The sequence below is a fragment of the Typopeltis vanoorti genome, chromosome 18 (assembly GCF_054136105.1).
Source record: "Typopeltis vanoorti isolate ZY-2024b chromosome 18, IOZ_Tvanoo_1.0, whole genome shotgun sequence".
NCBI classification, from domain to species: Eukaryota; Metazoa; Arthropoda; class Arachnida; order Uropygi; family Thelyphonidae; genus Typopeltis; species Typopeltis vanoorti.
Genome location: NC_143566.1, coordinates 13771540 through 13793259, shown reverse-complemented (window position 1 = coordinate 13793259; position 21720 = coordinate 13771540). Strand labels below are relative to the sequence as shown.

Below are 21720 nucleotides of genomic sequence, written 5' to 3'. Positions count from 1 at the left end.
CTCCTGTTTTTCACACGAATACAAGGAAATCCAGTAAAGAACACAACAAACAATATTATTTGAGCAGTAGATGCCGGAGGGTGGATGGTGGATTAAGTGTTGTTAGATAGAGGGGGTTATGTGTGATGAGTGTGCCCGCGAGCCTCCGTGGAGGTGCCTTAAAATCAGTTTACATATTTTTTCCTCTTTGTTGGTTTAGTTTTAAGCTTTTATACTCGCACTGCTGAAAAGATAAGTTCCACTGTATGGTATCTAACACCGTAAGACCTTAAAAGATAAGTGTTACAAATTAATTTTATTTATTTACTGCAGAATGGAATATTTGTATTGCCATAGCTGGCGAGTTAACTAAGACACACAATAGTTTCCATTGTCTTTGCGGAGGGACTTCTTACTGTGTGTGCATGACTGCGAACCTTTTCTAGCAAGGTTCTCTTATTTTGGAAGCAAAGGTTCTCTTATTTTTGTGTCTGGCATACTATGCCAGACACAAAAATAAGAGAACCTTTACGGTTTGCTTGCCAGAAAATATAGCATTCATGCCGACTGCTATTCTCTTGTAAGCTGTTGGTTAATTCATATGCTCATTTCTTATATTTGATTTTCCTCCAGATTGAGAGGTCAATTTTGAAGAAGACAACTTTCAAGCATAAGATTATAAGCGTATATGGTGCTGAGCAAGGGATTTTGCCCTAATGAGAAGTCTGCCGGTAATCTGTGTTCACCGAGAAGATTACGTGTTTCTGAAAGTTAAGTTTCGAGGCGGCTTCGTGCAGCATTCACGCTCTTCTCTCTAGATGGGAGGGGGGTAAGCTGTGGTAAGTAGCTTAACTAACTTGAAGTGGTTTCTTTTTTTTTTTTTTTTTTTTTTTGAAGAGGTTAACTTCTTTTTTTTTTTTTTTTTTTTTGAAGAGGTTAACTTCTTTTTTTCTTTATATTTTTCTGATAGTTTTCACTACGTGATTCGTTTGCAGTGATCAGTTCAGCGATGTTTTTTCAGCTTCAATACCGTTTTTTTTTTCAAAGTAACTGTCGATCATGGTTAATTTTTGTCATAGGGAAAACATTAAACTTCATCGCGCTTATGAACCAACCACAGCTCTGGGAGTACTGGACGCATCGGTGAATTGGTTAACGAAAAATGAAATTTCGCACATTATCAAAGATGAAATGTACAGTATTGTCGCCGGTCTACAAACGCGAATAAAAGATAGTGAATTTATACTTTTCAAAGGGGAAGCAATAATTGTAAATCTCGTTTCAATCTTAAAAGAAATGACTATAAGGGTGTAGTCAATGGGTTAAAATATTGGACACTCATAGAATCACGCACAGTGAATATAAGTTTATTAAGACAAGATAATGTGTCCCTATGAAAGTGAAACAGGAAGCGCCTCGGGATTTATTCTGAAACACAAGAAAAAAAATCTAGAAAATCACATTTTATTAACAGAACATGCTGGTCTCATTGCCTTCGCCTCAAATTTAGACTACATCAAAACAGGTAGTGTGAAATAGAATAGGAAGGAAGTACAGATTAGTGCTCCATTATCTGGGCATGCAGACATGCTCAGGATTACTCCACACACACACACACACACGCACAGCAGTTGGGTGCGGATTGCTTTTGCGTGAGATGTGCCAACTGTAAATGAAGTGAGCATACAATCAACTCCTGAAATCTTACAAAAATGTAAGGGTCTACACATCGTCTAAAATAAACCTCAGTAGGTGAAATTGGATGAAATAAAGGCTTTCTTGGATTTTTTTGAATAAGTGGAAAGGCCACATCAATAAATTCATACCGGACAAGATCACAACCAATACCTGAGTAAGCTAGTTCTCATCGAACGAAACGAAAATTCCAATTGTTAAGCACAAACACCTCTTCAGGAAGAAACTGCAGCCATGTAAGTCTGATGATTCAACGGAAGAGGTGACTTGAAAGAAGAGATAAAAAATCCTAATGAATTCGAAATTGGGGGGAAAATCCCGGAAAGAATACGTGTTCAACGACGGAGGGTGGTGTCCCTCTCGGATTTATAAGTTTAAAATTGTTGTAAACAGCTAGTTTAGTGTTTTGGCTAATTTCTCTCTTATTCCATGTGAATTTCAGTTAATTTCTTACCGTATTAGCTTTGCTAATTCTGTTGTCTATTTCTATATTTCATTTGCTATCTTTATTAGAAATTGTTCCTCAATAGCGGAAATGTTTTACATCTTATCGATTTCCCATTCAGGATGCAGCCGCTGCTTTCAACGTTCCTGCCTTTCCAGAGTTGTCTTTTTATTGCTGATTTTCATACTCTTATTATTATAGTTATTCAATGTAATTAAAATATCCCGATAACTTGCGCTGGATTTATTTAGGAGTATAACATCATTTGAATAAGATAAAAAGCCAGCTATCTCAATTTTGATATCCGGTTTAATTCTGTTTGCCTTCATAATGTGATCTATGATGGATGCACACTATATCTACTGTTGTTCTTGTCTCGTACCCAATTTTACACAAAGTAAAAAAAAAAAAAAAACTTATCAACAATAATTATACTGCAGTTAAGATACAAAATATGATGAAGAAATCCTTGAAAGTAACTTGAAGAAAGTGGAATAGATTTCTCTTTCACTTTGGAAGACCGATACAGAATGCTGTAGGATTTAGGGAAATTACGCCATCCCAAATAAATGTGCAGATTTAAATCTCGGCTAATGATAATCCATTAAGGCCTTTTTTTAAAAATCCTGTGCCAGATTATTATCCTGAAAATAAATCTCTGAAAAAATGGCGAAACGGGAATGTTCTACACACATCCCTGAGGACTTCACAAATTCTGGGTACTTACTTTAGAAAGCTCTCATTAGTGACTTCGAAAAGGGAAATGTGAATGCAGTTGGACACCCCGATGAGAAGAGAAGCCGTTTTCCGGAAGTGAAATTACTACGGCGGATGTACGTCATAAATTTAAGAGCACTTCTAAAGGAAAGCAAAAAATAACTATACTTTCCTTTCTTCTAACTTGTGTAGATTATGCAGGAGATAAGAGAAGTGCTTTTTACTTATCGAAGTGGGCGTGGATGTTCCTAATTTGTTTCTTTGATGTCTAGCAAGTAGGTATCGTACAGATCTGTAAATTCTTCAGCACTGGAATATTCATTAGGAAATTTTAAAAAGAGGAATTCAAAACATTTAAGAAATTCTTACGAGTATCTTGAATTAGGCACAGACAACACACTTTAAAAACTTATGCAAGCATTTCGATTAACCTTGAAGCAGCACAAAGGATTGCTTTTTGAAATCTCTGTGAAATACCAAAGAGAAAAGTCTAAGAGAAGATCGCATATTTTTATCCACACTTCTTTGTAAGAGACTCGTTTGAAACTTTTTTTAAACAAAAAAAAAAAGTGTTATCTAAGCAAACAGTCGTATGTCAGCTATCTTGTGGTTGCTTAAGATTTCTTCTAACCAACAGTGCTGTTTTGCAGAATGAGAGAACCTAGTGGACACATCTCATTCATAACATTTTAATAGATAATTAACTTCATATTTAATTAAATGGAGTCAAATTTGACTAATTGCTAAGTCTGGTTTCAAGGTCTTTTGATAGATTGTTTTCTTAATTTGAAATTTGTGAGTGATTATTGTGATTATATTATAGTGATTATCTCTCGAATCCACCTAGGAAGCGAAGAAGGGTTAGTCTTTCTTATATAGAAGGGAGAGGAGGTTTCGTGCCGAGCCAGAAGAACAAATGCAGTTACAGACACGACATAAAACACAATCTTGATAGCCTTGCGTGATTCCAAACAACCACTCAAACAAAACTTGTAGAACGCATTAGTGTTGCCTACGGGATTACCAGTATCGTTGTTAGGAATTAAAAATTGTGATTTACACTCAACAACACTCTGTAAATGCGTCACCATTAGATTTCTTTTTTGTACTTCACCTTCATATAAGTTTGTCTTAACTTTTTCCTTCCTTTTGCATTCTACAACTGCTTTATATTGAAGAGCTGTCAAGTCAGCAAAACTTTAATGACACACTCGTCTAATAAACGTGGAATACACAAGCTTACTGGGCAGAGTTTACGCTTGTTGAATAGCGTATTTAACAGTATTAATCGGTGAACAATAAAATTCTTTCTCTCCACCAGTTTAGTATATTATGTTTATGGTCTGCTTAAAATCTTTCCAAGGCTCGTTCATCTTATCAAAAATACAGACGACTAAATCCGTGTACAGTAGTTCTAATCAACTGTGGTCTGATCAAAACCTTGTCCAGTAGAACGATTAGCTGCTTATTATCACTGATCGGTGTTCTTTTCATTATCAGCATTTCATTGTGCTGTTTTCACTACTTTTGCAATATGTTCCTTGAATTATAACTTTCCATATTCATTATTATCCCAAGATTCTCGCGGTACGTTATCTTCTGCAGAAAACACTATCGATGTGGTACACAGCATTACATTTTTGCAAGTTTACAAGTGAATACGTTTATCTGAATGGAACTGGTATCTTCACTCTTGTCCATATCGCTATGTTCGACTGGTTCTGAGGAGCCAGTGAATCAGCGCCATTCTTTTTGTTTTGCCATTTGATAATCTTCCTTCAGTTATACTGGTTAAACAGCATTCCAAGGATGGAGTCATGTGGCTTCGCTGGTGATTCACCTCCTACGAGATGCAGCCTCCAAACACATTTGATATCTATTTGGAATCCAATCAGCTAACCAATTAGACAAACCCGTTTATTGAAATTTATACAATCTTAATGTGACAATATGTTGAATGCCATTTGAGTCCAGAAATTTCAGAGACTATGCTTACTTCTTGATTGCCAGTTTATTATAAAATGTAATTAGACTACTGAAACAAGACTTTCCTAGAGTTCAATTCCTTTAGGAAGAATCAGGATTAAGCCGCTTTAACGTCTGTATAGAAACTTTCGATCCTTCCAATTCATTCCATCCTTCAATCCTTGTGTCGCCTTCAGAAGTCTAAACAGATTTGCAATTGATGCCTGTTTGTTTCTATCTTTATTATAAAATCTTGCTATTCCGGCGTAAAGCGCTCTTGAACCAGCTCAGTCTAAGAGGATCATCAATGCCTTCACATATTCTTTCACAACACGCGAAGAAATATTACCCAGCTCATGTACTTTCTTTTCTCATCAAGATTAATTTCATAAGAAAAACGTGACCAGATCATTTCTTCCAATCCCCCGCACTGCTCCTTTGGAGCAAAATCATTTCCGCGAGTATGAAATAATTCAAGACTGCTGTGAGTTCTGCTTTGGTCACTTTATCTCCAGCTCTATTCAATAAAACGATTCTCTCTATCACTCTTTTTCTTGCTAGCCACACAGACGGTGAAGTTTAGGATTTTTGTAGCCCTTCTGTCATACTCGTAACTTTAAAATCTTCACGTATTCACCATTTCCATTTTTTGTATTTTTCGGTAACCTTCTCTTCTTCCAATTATTAGTTAATCCTTCTGATTTATTTGGCTATATTCTTTTCATCCTTTAAGTTCTGTTACTGTCAGCATGACTTTTTTGAATTATCTTCCACGCACCATTAATTCTCTTTCCTTCCAAGTTCTTAAGTACATCTTTAAGATTTTTCTAAGTTTTTTTTTGTGATCTTCTGCCCATTTCTCTTGTTGCTGTTGCTTCTGCTCTACAAAACTTTGAGTTGTCAATATAATTGCTGGACGTAAACACCAAAATTCATCTCAGTGAACAAATTCTAATGGAGATCGCCAATACGTTTTTTCTTTTCAGCCAGATTGTTATTGCTTCGTATGATTTCGAAATATTTTGCCACTTTTACCCCAAGCAGATAGTTCCGTGACAACAAAACTGAAATGGCACGATTAAAGTTTTGTAAGCAACCCAAACATAAATTTAATGAACTTTTCCCCGACCGAGACGAGGAACAACATGAGAAGGGACAAAACCCGAACAGATGCTAGAGCTCACGAAATTCATCTATTAAAGACGATGACTTGCTTAGAAATGCTAATTTACCATTTTTGGTAAATTAGTCTTTTACCAAAATGAGTGGTTTTTGTCAAGTTTTTAAGAATAATTTGATTTCTATAATAAAAGTTTTTATTTGTGCCTTAATGTTTGATTGACTCTTGTGTTTACTTTGAATGGATATACTGAAAATCTTTGTATCGTTTTTCTCTTGTTCTGTCAGTCCAAAACAATTTCAACGCCAAAAACACCTAAAAAAACTAATTTCGTATTTGACTATCTTGATTACAGACCATTCTTGGTTTAACAAACAGAACGGCATAATTTATCCTTTCAAAAACAAAGTATATAACAGAAAAAATTTAGATCATTTACTTGCTTCGTTGGCTTGCTAACAAATATTGCATTCTTTGCCACAGATCTGCATCAGTTACAAGGATGCACAACACTGATATTTAAATAGGACTAATTTATAGATAAATAGAACATGTCCTGCGTTGCTTTATTCCGCAAAGTTAACCATAATCTATATTTAGCATTCATTTTATGAGGAATGTACGCAGTTGTTACCGAGATAGGCATTAAAATTAACAGGTAAACCTAAAACAGTTTAAATTTCATTCCTTAATCATAATTTAACTCTTCATATTTTCGCTCATTGCTGACAGAAATACCCACAGCAAAGTAAGAAGAATAGTTGTGTCAACAGGCAACACGTAGTTCGACAACTAACAGAGCGATTCTGTTGTGTAACAGAATTAACGGAGATTAAAAGTAAGTACGAATCAACCGATGAATAGGTGCAGGTGAAAATTAATTATGGATTGTGAGCATTTGCTCGTTACTCTCTACAGAACAGTAAAGCAGAGAAACCACCCTCTCTCCTTCTTCGATGAAATGGACAAATATCGCCGCAGCTACTTTACTTTTCTTACAAAATACTTTAGACGCATGTAAGAACTGACGAAAGAGGCAAAGTAGATGTCATTGATTTATAACAGCAGGTAGTAGTTTCCATTAGAACTAAGTGCTGAGACGAAGTCGGGCAGTGCAAGAGATTTCACGCACCATTTTGAGATATTTGGAATTCTTTTGGAGGCTTTCCAGAAACAAGACGCTTGCATTATAAACCTCTCTTATACATCAAGTTTGTAGCGGGACTCATCTTACCTAAGGCTCTTTTCTACTTTCTAATTTACATGCAGCAAAATAGAAAAAAAAGTGGCATTCGATAGAAATGAAAATCGCATGAAGAAGCTTTCAGAGAGATTGCTTGATTAGCATAAGTTCTGTGGAGTAGGGGAAAGAGTTCTGTTTCTTTTTCCAAGGTATGTTAGGAAGACAGCAACGATCAGTATACGAATATCTTAAAAACGATGAGATAGATATAAAGATTCTGAATAAAGAGATAAATACAGAAAATTTGGGTGTTTATTATTTCACTCGCATAATGCAAGGAAAGTGAAAAAAGAAAAATGAATTTTTGGACGTTTTCTTCGATGCTGATTTGCCCAGGAAATAACAAAAACTTCCAGAAAGAGAAGTCGCAAAACCTCGCCGACTAATGGAACTCCTTCCGATTGTTTCTCAAACCATTATTCCTGTTTCGTATATTACTTAACTTGATGAGACATCAGTTCGCTAGTAATGTACGAATTCATCGTCCGCAGATGTGTTCTAAAAGCATTTTAACGTTTCATTTAAAAGGGCTTTCATCGTTTCTAATGAATACGTAGTGTTGACTTCAACTGATCCAAACAAATATCACGACAAGATGACAGCTTTTCGACTCTCACGTGTTTTATGCTGCTGGTACAGAACAAAGTGCAGGAAACGGTGTAGGGCGACACAGCTTCATGTATTTTCCGCTTCACAAAACAGCATATTTCACTTGATGTTAACTGCAAAGCAAACGATTCTTGATAGCATATGCAATAGTGAAAACGTCTTCAAGATGAATTAGGGATCCTTAGAACGGTTTTCTAAAAATCGGACGGAAAGTAATTCATCCGATGACTTGAATGCATTTACTGCAGCAGTTTTCTAGAGTAAATGCTCATTCTTTTTCAGTAGTAGACACATTCCGTTGTAAATCGGTAACGCATATCTTTTAGCTTGATTTCCACACTTTCACGTATGTTAATCATTAATTAATTATGGAGTATTAATTTTATAGACGAAATAATTGGTCAGTATTGATCATGGGAAATTTTGTTCCACGTTTCGAGTCTTTTCAATCATATCCAGTGCAGGACGTTAGAACTGAAGCACATGAACACGTGCACCGTGAATATTTTGGAATAAATGTGTTTAGAAATCTTTAGCAAGGCTAATGATTTCAGAGCGTTCCCAATTTAAATTCAGAAATAGAGTTGAATTAAAGAAGTTATTTTGGTTTCATGGGTATTTTTAAGGGACAGTTTAAGAGCACAGTGAGGAGAGAATCAAGAGCCTGAGGAAGAAAGAATTCGGTAGGAGAAGGAATAAAAGAGGACGTTGGTTTCTAACGTGGTAGCACGTCATCAGACTAAGTGGGGAATGAGGGAAAGGGGTAATTCACAGGCTGGTAAAAGGAGATAATGCACCCAAAGGGATGCGTCAAAACCTACACCCATCAACCAAGGTAATCTTCCCATAATATCCTTTGTTTCTAAATGTATAGCGTTTAAGGAGTTGCTAGCCTTGGTATTCCTAAAGAAGTTACTCAGAGTAGTAGTAAAAACGACTTGGAATATAATAAAATATTGTAAAATGTTCGTTTTTAATTTGGTTTGTATTTCATCATTTCGAAGGAAAAGTTACTACGGTGGTCTATGGGTAGAGACCTATAAAAGTCTTTGGTTTAATTCTTCGATCTCCAGTGTTTCGAGCCTTGATTTAACAGAAAATAGTTTGACTTGATCTCGCACAGAAAACACTTTCAGCCATTAACGGCACTGCCTGTTTATCACTTTTGCTTTATTATTATTTTTTTCCGCCAATTTCATACGCGTAATCATACAAAGGTTATCACATTATCCCAAACAAACACCAAATACTGAAGTAATAAATTAATTTAAATGAAAAGTAAAATCATTGAAAGCAAGCATCAAGCTGTTAGTTGATTAGTATCTTAAGACAAAAAACGAAAATAAATGACAAATATTTTGTACAATCTGATACATGAACACAGAGATCAAACATATCCTTATAATGGCGATGGTCTTATATTTAGTTGATTTTATACGTTAGTAGCCTTTTAACGGTTTCGTGTGCTTTGTATGATTCCATTTGTAGAGCCCCGATGTACAAATAGAACCTTTGGGCACAAGAGTACACCGTTTTCATTTGCCGTTGATGGCAAAACTCTTTTTTGAGCATTGCTGGAGTTGCGCTGTTCTATGGTAGGTTATCGGACTTTGTTTCCTTAAACTTGTCTCTTTTTAGATTCTTTAATGACGTCCTTGTGTTCTTTCTGAGAAAATTACAAATGCAGATTAACATGGAAATGTCGGTAATGTTTTATCGCGATTTGTTCGCATGCACTGACACATTTTCCATATTGATATGCTTGTTGTTTGGTGGACTTCTTTAGATCTCGATAGAGGGAGAAGTTGTCTTTGCTGGTTTGGTTACCTATATCCAGAAGAAAATATGGTGAAGAAGATATGAATAGGGCAATTTATTTTCACACATCACGTGATGTATACTACAGACATTACGAAAATATCCAGTCCTTGAGAAATCTCTTGGAAATTCAAAAATAAATTCCGCTTCAAGAGTCACTCGAGGATTTGAGCATTTTGATGGAAGGACGAGAGATAGGCAAGGATAATTTTCTTCCCTTGACAACAACAACAACGCATCTTCCCCTCAGCATACACATCTGTGCAGGAACCGCATTACTTTTAAGATCTATTATTTTTTCCAGAGCAGTTTGTAACATTCTCTTTGACGGTTCTTTCGTACTCCCCTCGCCTTGGACGATCTCGCTGCGGACTGCACGCGATAACCTTTCGGAAAGCTTTCCGAAAGTTCTCCGACAAAAAGGCGTACAGGATCGGATTGACGCATGAATTCATGTAAGCCAGTATGTGGGAGGTTATCTGGCCGATGATACGTGGAGGATTGAGTTCATAAGCGTTGACGCTCTTCAGCACCAACACGATCTGGATGGGACACCAGCACACAGCGAAGATGACCACTACTACCACCACCATACGGGTCACCCGCTTCTTCGAACGTAGACTTTCGGCACTCATTTGGCCTCCTGGAGTGGATCCGAACCACAGACGTTTCAGCATCAGCATGTAGAGACAGAAGATGATGCCGAGCGGGATGACGTAGGACGACAGGAAGAAACAAATCTGGAAGGCAGCGTAGTTGTATCCTTCGTTGATTAGAAACACGCACACTGAGTATTCCGTATACATGAATGTGTAAGTGACGGAACCGTGAGACTTCAAGGCTGGAATGCACGATAGCAAAATCACAAGCCACATGAAGAAAATAGCCAAGTAAGCATTTCTCTCGGTGCGAATAGACATGGAGGTGATCGGATGGACCACAGCCAAGAAGCGATCCAGTGACATGAGCACGAGGGTGTAGATACTAGCGTAAGCGCACACTATGACTAAGTACTGCACAACTCGGCACCAGGCGTCGCCGAAGGGCCAGTACGGCAAGGCATAGTCCCAAGCCGTGAAGGGAACGCAGAAGATAATGAAAAGCAGATCTGCAATAGCGAGATTGATGATCAGTAGATTAGTGGTGGATCGCATCTGCGGGTTACAGGACACCACTATCACCACAAGTGCGTTCCCGAACAGCCCCACGATAACGATGACACCGAAAAGAATTGGCACCACAATGCTCAGGATTCGTTCCATGGCAATGGCGTCGCTGTAGTCGGCTTTGGCGTAAAGATCTTCTTCCGAATCATTGCACAGAAGGAAGCTCGTATAGTTGGTGGTGTGGTTGCACAATCGGTGGAGAGTTTCATTGAGCCACTTCACAGCAACTGGATCAGCGAGGGATTCATCCGTCGGTTCCTGAACTTCACTCTCAATGTCGATGTATTCTTCGTCATCCATGATGCTCACTGGTGTGCGGCCTTTCTAGTCATACACAGAAATCAATTGTGCTCATTTTTTGCTTCTTCCTGCAATACACAAAACAGAATTAGATATTTTGAAATAAGAATTATGATTCTGTTTAGTCTTAAGCTTAAGAAACATTACGTGAAAATCAGAGAGAGAGAAATTGTTTATACAGACCTGTAGAACTAAGAAAGTTTCAGGTATATGGTGTTCATGTTACATACACACTGTGACATGAACACCACTGATGCTGTGATGATGTGAAAAATGCAAATCAGCAGCGTTTAATTTTTTTTTTAATGTAGCACCTGTTTAGAGCATCGACATTTCTAATATTCACGTTGAAGTTGCGTAAATGCCATTTCCAAGTGTCCCGTTAATCGGTGTATTGCAGTGACATCTTTAACTGACTGTCGAACGACCCCAGTTTTGGTTGAAATTGGATACTTTGTGTTTTCCCTTTTTTGTTTATAACGGTTATTTAATTCCTTTTAGAGGTTAAGTTTGGTGTCTCCTTTTCGTGTAAAAGTTTTACAGAACCACCAGCAAAAGTTTTGAAAGCTGATCATGTTTAAAATGATCATCAGGTTCTCAGGAAATGAGAAGCTCACGAAGCAATTAGCTTCTCCCCAAATTAACTCTTCTTTTATTTTGAAAAAGCTAATTTCTGTAGAGGCGTTGGAGCTCTTGTATGTCCATTGAGATCGAATTTGCTTTCAGTTAAAGCAGAAAAAAATTGCCTTCATTGACTGTTGTGAACGCGAGCCTTATTTTAAACCATAAGCCAAGTATCATTCTTCTGACAGTATTCTACTGTAGCATCAGCGAATTAGTCCATATTATTTGTACGGATTGCATGCACTGAATAGTAAAATAGGATATTACTTTTAGGAGATTTTAGACCTTATAAGAGTTGTCATTGGCTCAGTCGATTTCGACGATACCCTCTAGTTGGGAAGATCTGGGTTCAAATCCCGACTAGGACATTTCCACGTAGAACCTTGATCAGGGCTTTTCGATGACGGATAGTTAATCGGAAGCTATGCAAAACGGGAAAACCTGCCAGTACTTTTTTTTAATGGAAAACTTGCGTGCATTGGAATACATTGAATAGAAAACGTAATAGAGTATTGTAAATGTTGTGCTTGCATTTGCAGACTTACTCGTAATCACTTTGGCGGTGATTGCTCGCATAGTTTCGGAGTAAATGGCCCATTAAATATAAATTAGATTTGAGAGATTAACTAACGTAATGCAGTTGTAAGTGTAATTAAAATATAATTGGTAGCCGTAAAGAAATTATATATTTTACGCTATGATTTATTGCTACTGAAAGGAGTGTCGCGGAGAGTTTTTCACAGTTGGACGTGCGCTAAGTCTTAATTTACTTGTTCTTGAACCCACCCAGTATAAACCCGGTAAATAATTTTCCCTTTCACATTATGATTGCGATTACACAGAATACCTTTTATTTTGTGCTCACAAAGTACAAAACGAACTTGTAGTGTTGCGATATTTTCTCTCAACCTACTTGTTAGCGTAACAACATTTTTTGCCCTCTTAAATCTTCTTGGATTTAAATATATTTCTAATTATTCTTTACTTGAGAAGCTTCAACTTTTTTCCCGATTGCAAAATGCTAATTGAGAGAACAACCTCAAGCATTGATCGAAATAAGGTGAGGAGCCCACAAGAATGCCTTTTATTTCGTTTGAGTGTTTTTGTATTCGCGGCGAAGCTTTCAACATAAATCAACCTCATCTTTGAAAGAAGGAGGGAAAAAGTCATTTCACAGTACTGTTTTAACATTCTTTTATGCTTAAATAGTTGCATAACGTTAGTTTGGTTTCTACAACAATAAAATTCTTAATTTTAAACCAAAGTTTCTACATAAAACAACTCCGGTATTTTAGCAATCTAAGATTTCTGAAATTCCATGCAGTTTTTAAAGTCGATAAGAAACTTTAATTTCTTAAATTGCACCTTAACGCTTATCCCTTAGAATAAAAAGTACTAATTTGTAGAAAGCCCAAAATGACAAATAAGTTTGCTGCAAAAAAATATCGCTTGCGTTGATATAAAACTACTTAAGAAAAAAGTTCGGAAAATTTTCATTACCTAGTTGTAATTTTCTTAATTTTTTTTTCCCTTTGCCTTTTTTCTTTATAATTTCTTATTTCGCTGAAATACACTGCTCTTTTAGGCATATCAGGACACGACTTGTCCTGAAATACCTAAAAGAGCAGTGTATTGACTATTATAGTTTGTTATATGTAAACATATAACAAACTATAATAAACTGTAATTAATACAATAAACATACTATATTTATTGAACGTAATTTGTCGAAATCGTGCTACGATTTCGACCCCCTTAAGACTAATATATTTATTCCAGCGCCATTATCCTGTTCTTGTAGTGGTTCTCAGTAAGATCTGCAAAATACCCCTCTACAGCTGCAATCACCTCTAGATTTGAAGAAAATCGCTAGTCAGCGGTGAAGAGTTTTAGTTTTGGGAAGAGATAGAAATCAGAGGGAGCCAAATCTGGGGAATAGGGTGGATGTTCCAACAATTCGTAGTGCAGATCCCTTAATTTTCCCATCGCCAAAACACCTTTGTGGGCAGGTGCATTGTCCTGATGAAAGATAATTTTTTTCTTCTACAAACCGAGTCTTTTCTCACGAATTTTTTCGTCTAGTCTGGTTAAAAGATTGGAATAATATTTCCCGGTTATTATTTAACTATTTTCAAGATAATTAATAAACAATGCTTTTAGCATCCCAAAACACTGATGCCATGATCTTGTCTTCTTTGGCGCTGAACAATCTGCTTCTGTCCACTGTTTTGAGTGCTGTTCGGATTCTGGTGTGTAATTGCGAATCCAAGTCTCATCCATAGTAATAAATCGATGCACAAAATCAGTTTTATTCTTGTTAAAACGTTCCAAACACTGTTGAGAGATTTTCATGCGAGTGCATTTTTGATCTGCTGTGAGCAAGCGCGGTACCCATCTTGTGCAAAGCTTTTTCATTTGCAATTCTTCATGCAAAATATATCCTACACGTTCTTTTGAAATGCCTACAGTCTCAGCAGTTTCACTCACTTTGACTCGCTGACCATCCAATACCATATCGTGCACTTGATCAATGATTTCTGGTGTTGTTACACTTTTTGGACGTCCTTCACGTGGATCTTCTTCAAGGCTGGCACGGCCACGTTTAATCTCGGCAGCCCATTTCTTAATTGTCGAAAACGAAGGGGAAGAGTGCCCATAAACTTCATGAACTTCGAATGAATTTTTTTTGGCGTTAAACCTTCTTTTACGAAGAATTTTATAACCGCACGATACTCAGTTTTATCCATTTCAAGGGATTTCAGACAGCTCTATATATAAAACAAACTACTTGATTGAATGACTTGCAATTTCACATGGATGCTTATGACGGATGTAACAACTTAGAAAAATAAATCTTGTCGATAGTGCTGCCATCTGTGTTCGAGGCTGAGAACTTTTCAGACCACCCTCGTATGCTTATTCTTTTCCTGGTGACTAATTGATGACGAAACATATAGAAGTTTATCTGTTTTATTTAAATCCAGGAGCATTACTGCGTGTTATTTATTCTTGCAACTAGAAGAGATAACTATAGAAGAACACACTTCCCAGTGTTTATATAATTTCCCTTCAAGAGAAATTATGTCCAAGTATGGAAGTGCATATCTGTTGGATTAGTTAATGTCAAACCTTATTGTTGCCCTATATACGAGTTTCGGACTGGTAAGCCGGTTTTCGGCTTAACCCGGCTCAAAACAATGAAGAGACATAAAACTTTTCAAATTTCGGCTTTACAGATAATATATATTCACTCTCTCTCTCTCTCTATATATATATATATATATAAAAGAGAGAGAGAGAGTGAATATATATTATCTGTATGCAATAACTGATTGGAAATTGTACCGCATCTTGCAGCACTGCTAACAATAATCGAACCTATGATTGTCATAAAAAATCATCTGCAGAATGCAGTTTGAGTCTTTAGGCCCCCCTGCAAGGGTTTGGCGGAGATCCTAGAGAGAGGAGAGGTTGCAACAATGTCAGAAAAGGCGTTGCGCAGATGTAGCTATAATAAGTTAGTCTGCATTCCCATCTTCACATTCCACAAATGCAGGTGTTACAATTTCAAGAATAACTTTTAGGTTTCTTTGTATGATAAAGAGCTATTACGTTTTAGATTTTTCATTCGAAATGCTAAGGCAGCCTCCATTCCTGATTTCAAAGATAAGAATGCTAGTAAAGGATCCCATTTACGTAAGATTTAGCACTTTCGTTTGCTCTTATAATTCATGACAACGATGTTTTTAATTGTAATAATCTCACAGTTGATGTAAAGAAAGTAACAATATATAATATATCCCCTCTTAAGTATTAGGATTAATGGTCTGATATGGCCAAGTAATTTGGCTTCTTAAAAGTCTCCTTACTGCACATGATAGGTCGTGTAATCCCATCTGCTGTGTTTATAAGTTGCCGCTGTACTTCTGGCCAGTTTCCTGGAGGAAAATTCGACTCATCTTCACTTGAGAAACTCTGATATAGTTTTTTTTACGTTCTAAACGGGATTCGAACCCAGGTTCTTTCAATCAAATGGCATCTTCAAAATTGACTAAGCTACTATGAGGCTCTTTCAAGAAATATCACTTGTATTATTTCGGAAGGGAAGTAGATTAATTAAAGTGATTTCCCCTTTTCATTTGGCGATTTGATTAATGTCTTTCAAGTACTTTGTTTCTTCTTGTGCAATATACGTAAACTAAAGAACTGTATCATATGATGCAATTATGTGCTTTGCGTAAGAAATATCCTTCCAGGGAAGTTATTTTTCAAAAGAAATGTTGCAGTATTTTCCACAATGTTTGCATTTTTCTAAAGTAATTCACTATTGCGACATTTAAAACTTACAGGAAATTCTCCCTTCGCTCTGCAGTTGCTTTTAAGAAAATATTTCAGGAAAAAAGAAGTATTTCCAGTTTAGTTGCACATTGCTCTAAGTACTAATTATAAGCGAACAGTCATGAAATGTGGAAGGAGGGGGGGGCGCGCTTTGGATTGCTCGGAAGTCTGTAGTTTAGCAGATAACAATTGTGTTTTAAGCAACAAAATCTTTCCCCTGTAATTAAAATGCACCTGACAGAGTTCGTTTTTTCATTCTTATGCAGAGTTATGTGGTTTCGCTAATGTAATCATCATTCTGATCTTCGCCGTTTGCTGAAGTCATATCGTCGAAAATCCTCACTGGATTCTGTTTCTGAATTTCAGCAAAATATAAAAAAAAAAAAAAAACCGCTGGCCATGTTCACTGTTGTTCATTCGTTCTCATGAAAGTGCACCTTTTGTTTAATTCTTTCTGCGGGGGGGGGGGTGTTTATTAGGGCTGCGTTAGTCCGATAACGGATGTGAAAGCAACGCTTGATCGACTTTGCTCTGCGCTGTCATGATTTTCCCGGTCGCAGCAAAAGAAATTTCCATTTCACAAAAATAAACCTGAAGCATTAGCGAGAAAAAAAAATCAAAATGCTTTTGCGTGGAATGCAGTGATGACATAAAAAGCTTACTATCAGAGCACAACTAGTTCACTAAAGCAACCCTATTTATTATTATTTTTTTTTTTAAAAGAAAATGCTGATTTTGCTCCATTTCCCTTTCTTCTGAAGTTCTGGGATTCCATAGCGGACTGAATTACTTAAATTTTGTTTTTCTCTTAGTTTAATGATTTTATTTTTTGATGAAAATCCCACTCACGAAAGAATTGTGATGTACCTCTAGCACGTTACTACCGTAGGTAGGATAAACGTTAGATCAACCTGAAACTCCGCTTTGGAGGGCCAAACATTTCATTCCTCATTTAAAAATGACAAAAAAAAACGCACCTTTTTTTTGGGGGGGGGGGGAGTAAGAGAATCGCTTACAAAGAATAGATCGGTGATTTTCCATCTGGCTGCTGACCATATATGAGTTGCTGACCCTCCAGCAACTCATGTTCGAGGGCGCGTAACATTTTATTAACTTGTTATTCTCTGCTTTATTTCACTTCACGATTCTGCATTGAAAGCAAAAGCTGAATTTATTAATCTAAGCCAGGGATGGCTTGCGTCCACGCGGCTCTTCACGATCTACCATGAAAAAATAAACAAAGAGAAGACGGCAAAAAAAAATGGAACAGAATGAAAAAAGACAGAGAAAAACAGGGTTAATAAAAAAGTTTAATTCGAAACACATTAAATGAAGTTTATTTTGAACAATTAGAATAATTTTGAAGTCGAAACATAATAATTTTAGTTATTTACTAGTAAATAACTAAAATTATTTACTAGTAAATAATTTTAAATAAATAAGAAAATGGATATAAGGAAGGCCTTCCTTATATCCATTTTCTTAGTAAACTCGTTAAAATTAGGTATGTAATTAGTCAAAGCAGTTCTCACAAGCTCGTTGCATCCCCGCCATGCGCACGCTCACTTACTCGTGTACCATCGCATCGGTCAAAGGTTGCGGCTCTTCTAAATCTTACCAGAATTATTGTGGCTCCAAAAGGACGCGTAGTTGGCCACCCCTGCTCTAAGCTGTCTGGATCGTAATGTGTTAACTATTCACACATTTACTAACAGCAAATCCATTTGATATTCAACAATTTTATAATAAAGAAAAATTGTAGCAGCTACAGACCCTGAAATTGGTTATCACAGTAGTTGAAGAAGCGAATTATTAAAATATGAGATTTGTCTATGCGTGATTGCGCCATTATCTAGACATTCCGTTACATGAATGAAGCGATCGGTGCAGAAGAAATTGTCCCGTACACATGAACGTGTATGTTTAACTGTATGTTGTCACCCTTAAGACTTGACAATGTGTAGCTTAATCTAGTCTTCACTCGTCAGCTTTCCTCCAGGATGTCCAACTTTGTGCGGAGCTGTTCAATTCGTCATGCAGCTGTTCAACAGCTGCATGACGTCACAATGGAACGATTATCTCCTTCGGATAACTACCGATGCATTAACTATTAAAATTCCATGCTCTTACTCTTCCAGATATGTGTTTTTTTTTCTCGTTTATCCATAAATATCCCGACTCTTTCAGGATTAAGGCGCTCTGTCCTCTACTTTTGTAGACGATTGTATAACCTCGCCACCTCAAGAAAGTCACTTCGTTGACAACACAAACAGACTCCAGCTTCGCCGCAAATAATACATTGCAGTGCTGACCAGTTGTTTTCCTAAGTGCGATTACGATATATATATATATATATATATATATTGTACCTAAGGGGGGGTTCATGAACTTTCTTTGTAGCCGAAACTTTCTACGGCTTCCACTGTCATTCACTTTTGGCGAGGGATTGGAGACAATTTGATAAAGCGAATCCTCCAGTGTGCACCGACACGTGTTGCTGATCGATGAACAACAAAAATGATCACTTTGTTATTTAACGTTTGTCTCTTGGGTGACAGGTCTGCGAATCGCAGTTAATATTGCATCGAAAGTCGATATTCTGTTTATTAGATAAGGAAGTCGAAAGAGAAAAGTGATATGCAGTAAAAAGAATGTATATAAACGGAATAGAAATAAGTAATATTTATTTGGGGAAAGCTTGAAGTGGTCACTCTTATTTCTTGAATTATCAACAGAATCCATTCACACTTTCCCTCCAATACCGCCATATTGCTCAAGCATATCAATCCCTTCTCCCTTACATTTTAAGTGTTTTTATTATTATTCCGCAGCGATTTTCAGTTTAAGTTTGGGGATCCTCAAGAACCGTTTGGGCACTTTTCAGGACAGTGAAAAATATGCTAGACTTTGTTGTCGGAACTGCATTGCTATACGAGTTTCATGTCTTCTCCACGGATTCCATGATATCCATTTAGCTGATACCCTTTGTGCATTGGGTCTTTTTGTACTTCGCTCTCTCATTTTTCAGTAATTAACATATCATTTTATGCCTTCAGTAGATGGTTTTGTATTAATAAGAAGTAAACAGACGACATTGTGTACATGTTATCTTTTAACAGCTGCAAACCAAGAATGCAAATTAGTTCTTAAAAATATTCTTTTTCAATAAATATCTGTTCCTTTTTTGTTTGTCCGAGATTCATTTTTCAGTCGCTTAATGAAATTATGCATGTATATTGTGCAGTTCAACCGAAATCCTCTTCCTGTAAACAAATTACTTCTGTGATTTGTACACAGGGGCAGGTGTATGAGGAACCACGAGGAGGAATAAGAAAGCACTGCAGGCAGCTTCTTGCATGACTCACTTCTAATAAGTGCTCCAGTGTGACTTTTAGGTAGTATTTTTACTGAACTTTAAACAGCTAAGCTTGTACTTTTTAATTAGGGTCGTTCACTTAATACCTTTTTCAATGCCGAAAAGCACTGATAGTCTGAAGCGGCGCGAGTGGAGTTTTTCACTCAACAAACCAATCGCCGTTTAGATTGATTTAAGATTTGTGCTGGAAGTTTCACTTGGATTTTTTAAAGCTATCACTCTGTACATTTCACAAACATTCGGTAACTCGTAAAAAAGCACTTAAGAAACTTAAAAAAGCGTATTTATTTTTTTTTACATCCATTTGTATTTTACCTTTAAATAATTTATCAGTAAATGTTCAGTTAATTATTAGCAGTTTGTTTCGAGGTTTTTGGATACAAGAAAGTAGCGCCGCTTTAACAAGACGCCTTTGTATTTTTCGTTATTAATTATATGTAATTAATTAATGTAATTATGTTACGCTTTATAAATGTTGCATTAATTAAATTTTTTTCTGTCTTTCTCTGGACGAACCACTTTTCTCGCAGTTTTGAAAGATCCCACACTAATTTCCTTAATTAAATTACTTATCGCCAACGAAGACAGACGTTCGGGCAACCCTTTTGTTGCCAATTCTACACTTAATTACTCAAGAAAACACTAAGTCTAAGAAATCTTTATAATTAAGTGAAGCAACGAAAGCCACAATTTAAGAAAACAATTTCTCATTGTTGTTCCTTGGAGATCTCCATTACTTTCTTGGACAAGGAGGTTTTATTGATGGCATGCAACGTGATGTCCTCGTGCTCTAACGTATGGGCTGGCTTGTGTCATTAGCTGACACCGTAATCCTTTACATGTTCGGCGAGACGTATCAAATATTCAGTGTTATCGCGTTACCTCGGAACTTCTACTTCAACAGCTAATTTCCGCCTTGTGATCGGCGACATGTCATTCTGGTGACTCTGAACGGTGCATTCTCTTCCCCCTCCCCATCTGTATGTGCGTTATTTGTATGGGGAATATTTCTGCAGTCTTCCAGGCTTTGATTAAACGTTGAGTAAATTGTCGGTCGTGTCTGTACTAGCAATTTAAATGTTTCTTGCTGCCCAGCGATTTACTTCTCATTACTTAACAACCTCTTACATCTGATTATTAGCATGGAACGAGACTGGGGTCATTTGCATATGATGCCACGTGTCCTGCCTACTAAGTAATATTTTACACGTAGATTCCGAAGCAACAAACTTTGCCACATTCCCTAATTAGAAACAGACGGACAGAAAATACCTTTCGTAGAAAACTCCGTGTTCAAATACTTTGAAACTTGAATGATTTAATCAAGTGTAAAGTGTCCTATTCCCGGTGCGTTCTTATTTTTGCCCATCCTGCAGCTTTGTTTTCCCAAGATGTCCGAGAATCGAGGATAGTGCAGTAGGATTGTTTCTGCTTCTCTGATCACAAACGGACGGACGTTGTTTCGTCGTCAAGCGCGGTTAGGCGGACGGAAATTACCAGTTGAAGCGCAATGATTTGACACAAATGTGATAAGATCACCGATTTGACACGCCCCAACACACGCCTGAAAGATTACCCCCTTTCGAGCCTTCAACCGGATTGCTTGTGGGTCGCTTGCGTGCCGATCTGTTTTTATGACTGCGCGTATCGATCGTGAAATTCCACTTCGAGTTCAGAGGATAGCGTGTTGACATCTCGGCTCTTTTCACACCCTTCCAGCAGATTCACTTTCCTTCCCCATCTGCATGACCAGTCGAGATGAGGGAACTCGCGAGCTTTCGTATCAAGCAAATTTTGTGCCATAAACGGTGTAATGAAAAAAGCGTAGAAATATATAAGACATATTTCTTTGAGATTATTCCCCGTTATGAAACCTGAATATTTAAAGTTGGTTGTTACAAAGGTACTTTGCTTTCTTTCTTCAAATCGGTATAAGTTTTTGTAACAGCAGATGTGCATCTCCGGGTCTCCACAACGGCGTCACTGTAGTTACACGGGTTCTGGTGAACTTTGATCCCCTCTCTCATAGTTTTGATGTAATGTAGAAATTAACTTCGGTTATTAATAATGATAGTAAACCCCCTTTGTACTCCTTGTCATTTAGCATCACTATGACTTCAGAGCTGGGCCCATTAGGCTTCCTCGAAAATGATTCAGCGGTATTTTTTTTTAATCATATATTTGCAACTTTTGACAAATTATTACTCTGCGTGGGCTAAGAATTTCTTTTGATCAATTATATAATGTATTTACCAATCAGCTAACACCTTTATTCCCGTATAGGGAGTAGGCGAGGCCGCTCTAGTCCTATCTGACTTTATGGAG

At 37.0% G+C, this 21720-nt stretch overlaps 2 protein-coding genes across 2 annotated transcripts in view; one reads left to right on the top strand and one right to left on the bottom strand.

Moving 5' to 3' along the window:
• The window catches only part of LOC150096498 (guanylate cyclase 32E-like), a 644496-nt gene that overhangs the window by 171480 nt on the left and 451296 nt on the right, over positions 1–21720 (top strand). The window lies entirely within an intron of this gene.
• LOC150096499 (allatostatin-A receptor-like) overlaps positions 8923–21720 on the bottom strand; it is a 93071-nt gene continuing 80273 nt past the window's right edge. Inside the window, exon 2 of the mRNA XM_090408326.1 lies at positions 8923–11125. Coding sequence (XP_090264452.1) covers positions 9873–11057 — 1185 coding nt within the window. The 5' untranslated portion in view covers positions 11058–11125 and the 3' untranslated portion in view covers positions 8923–9872. The remainder of the gene's footprint in view (positions 11126–21720) is intronic.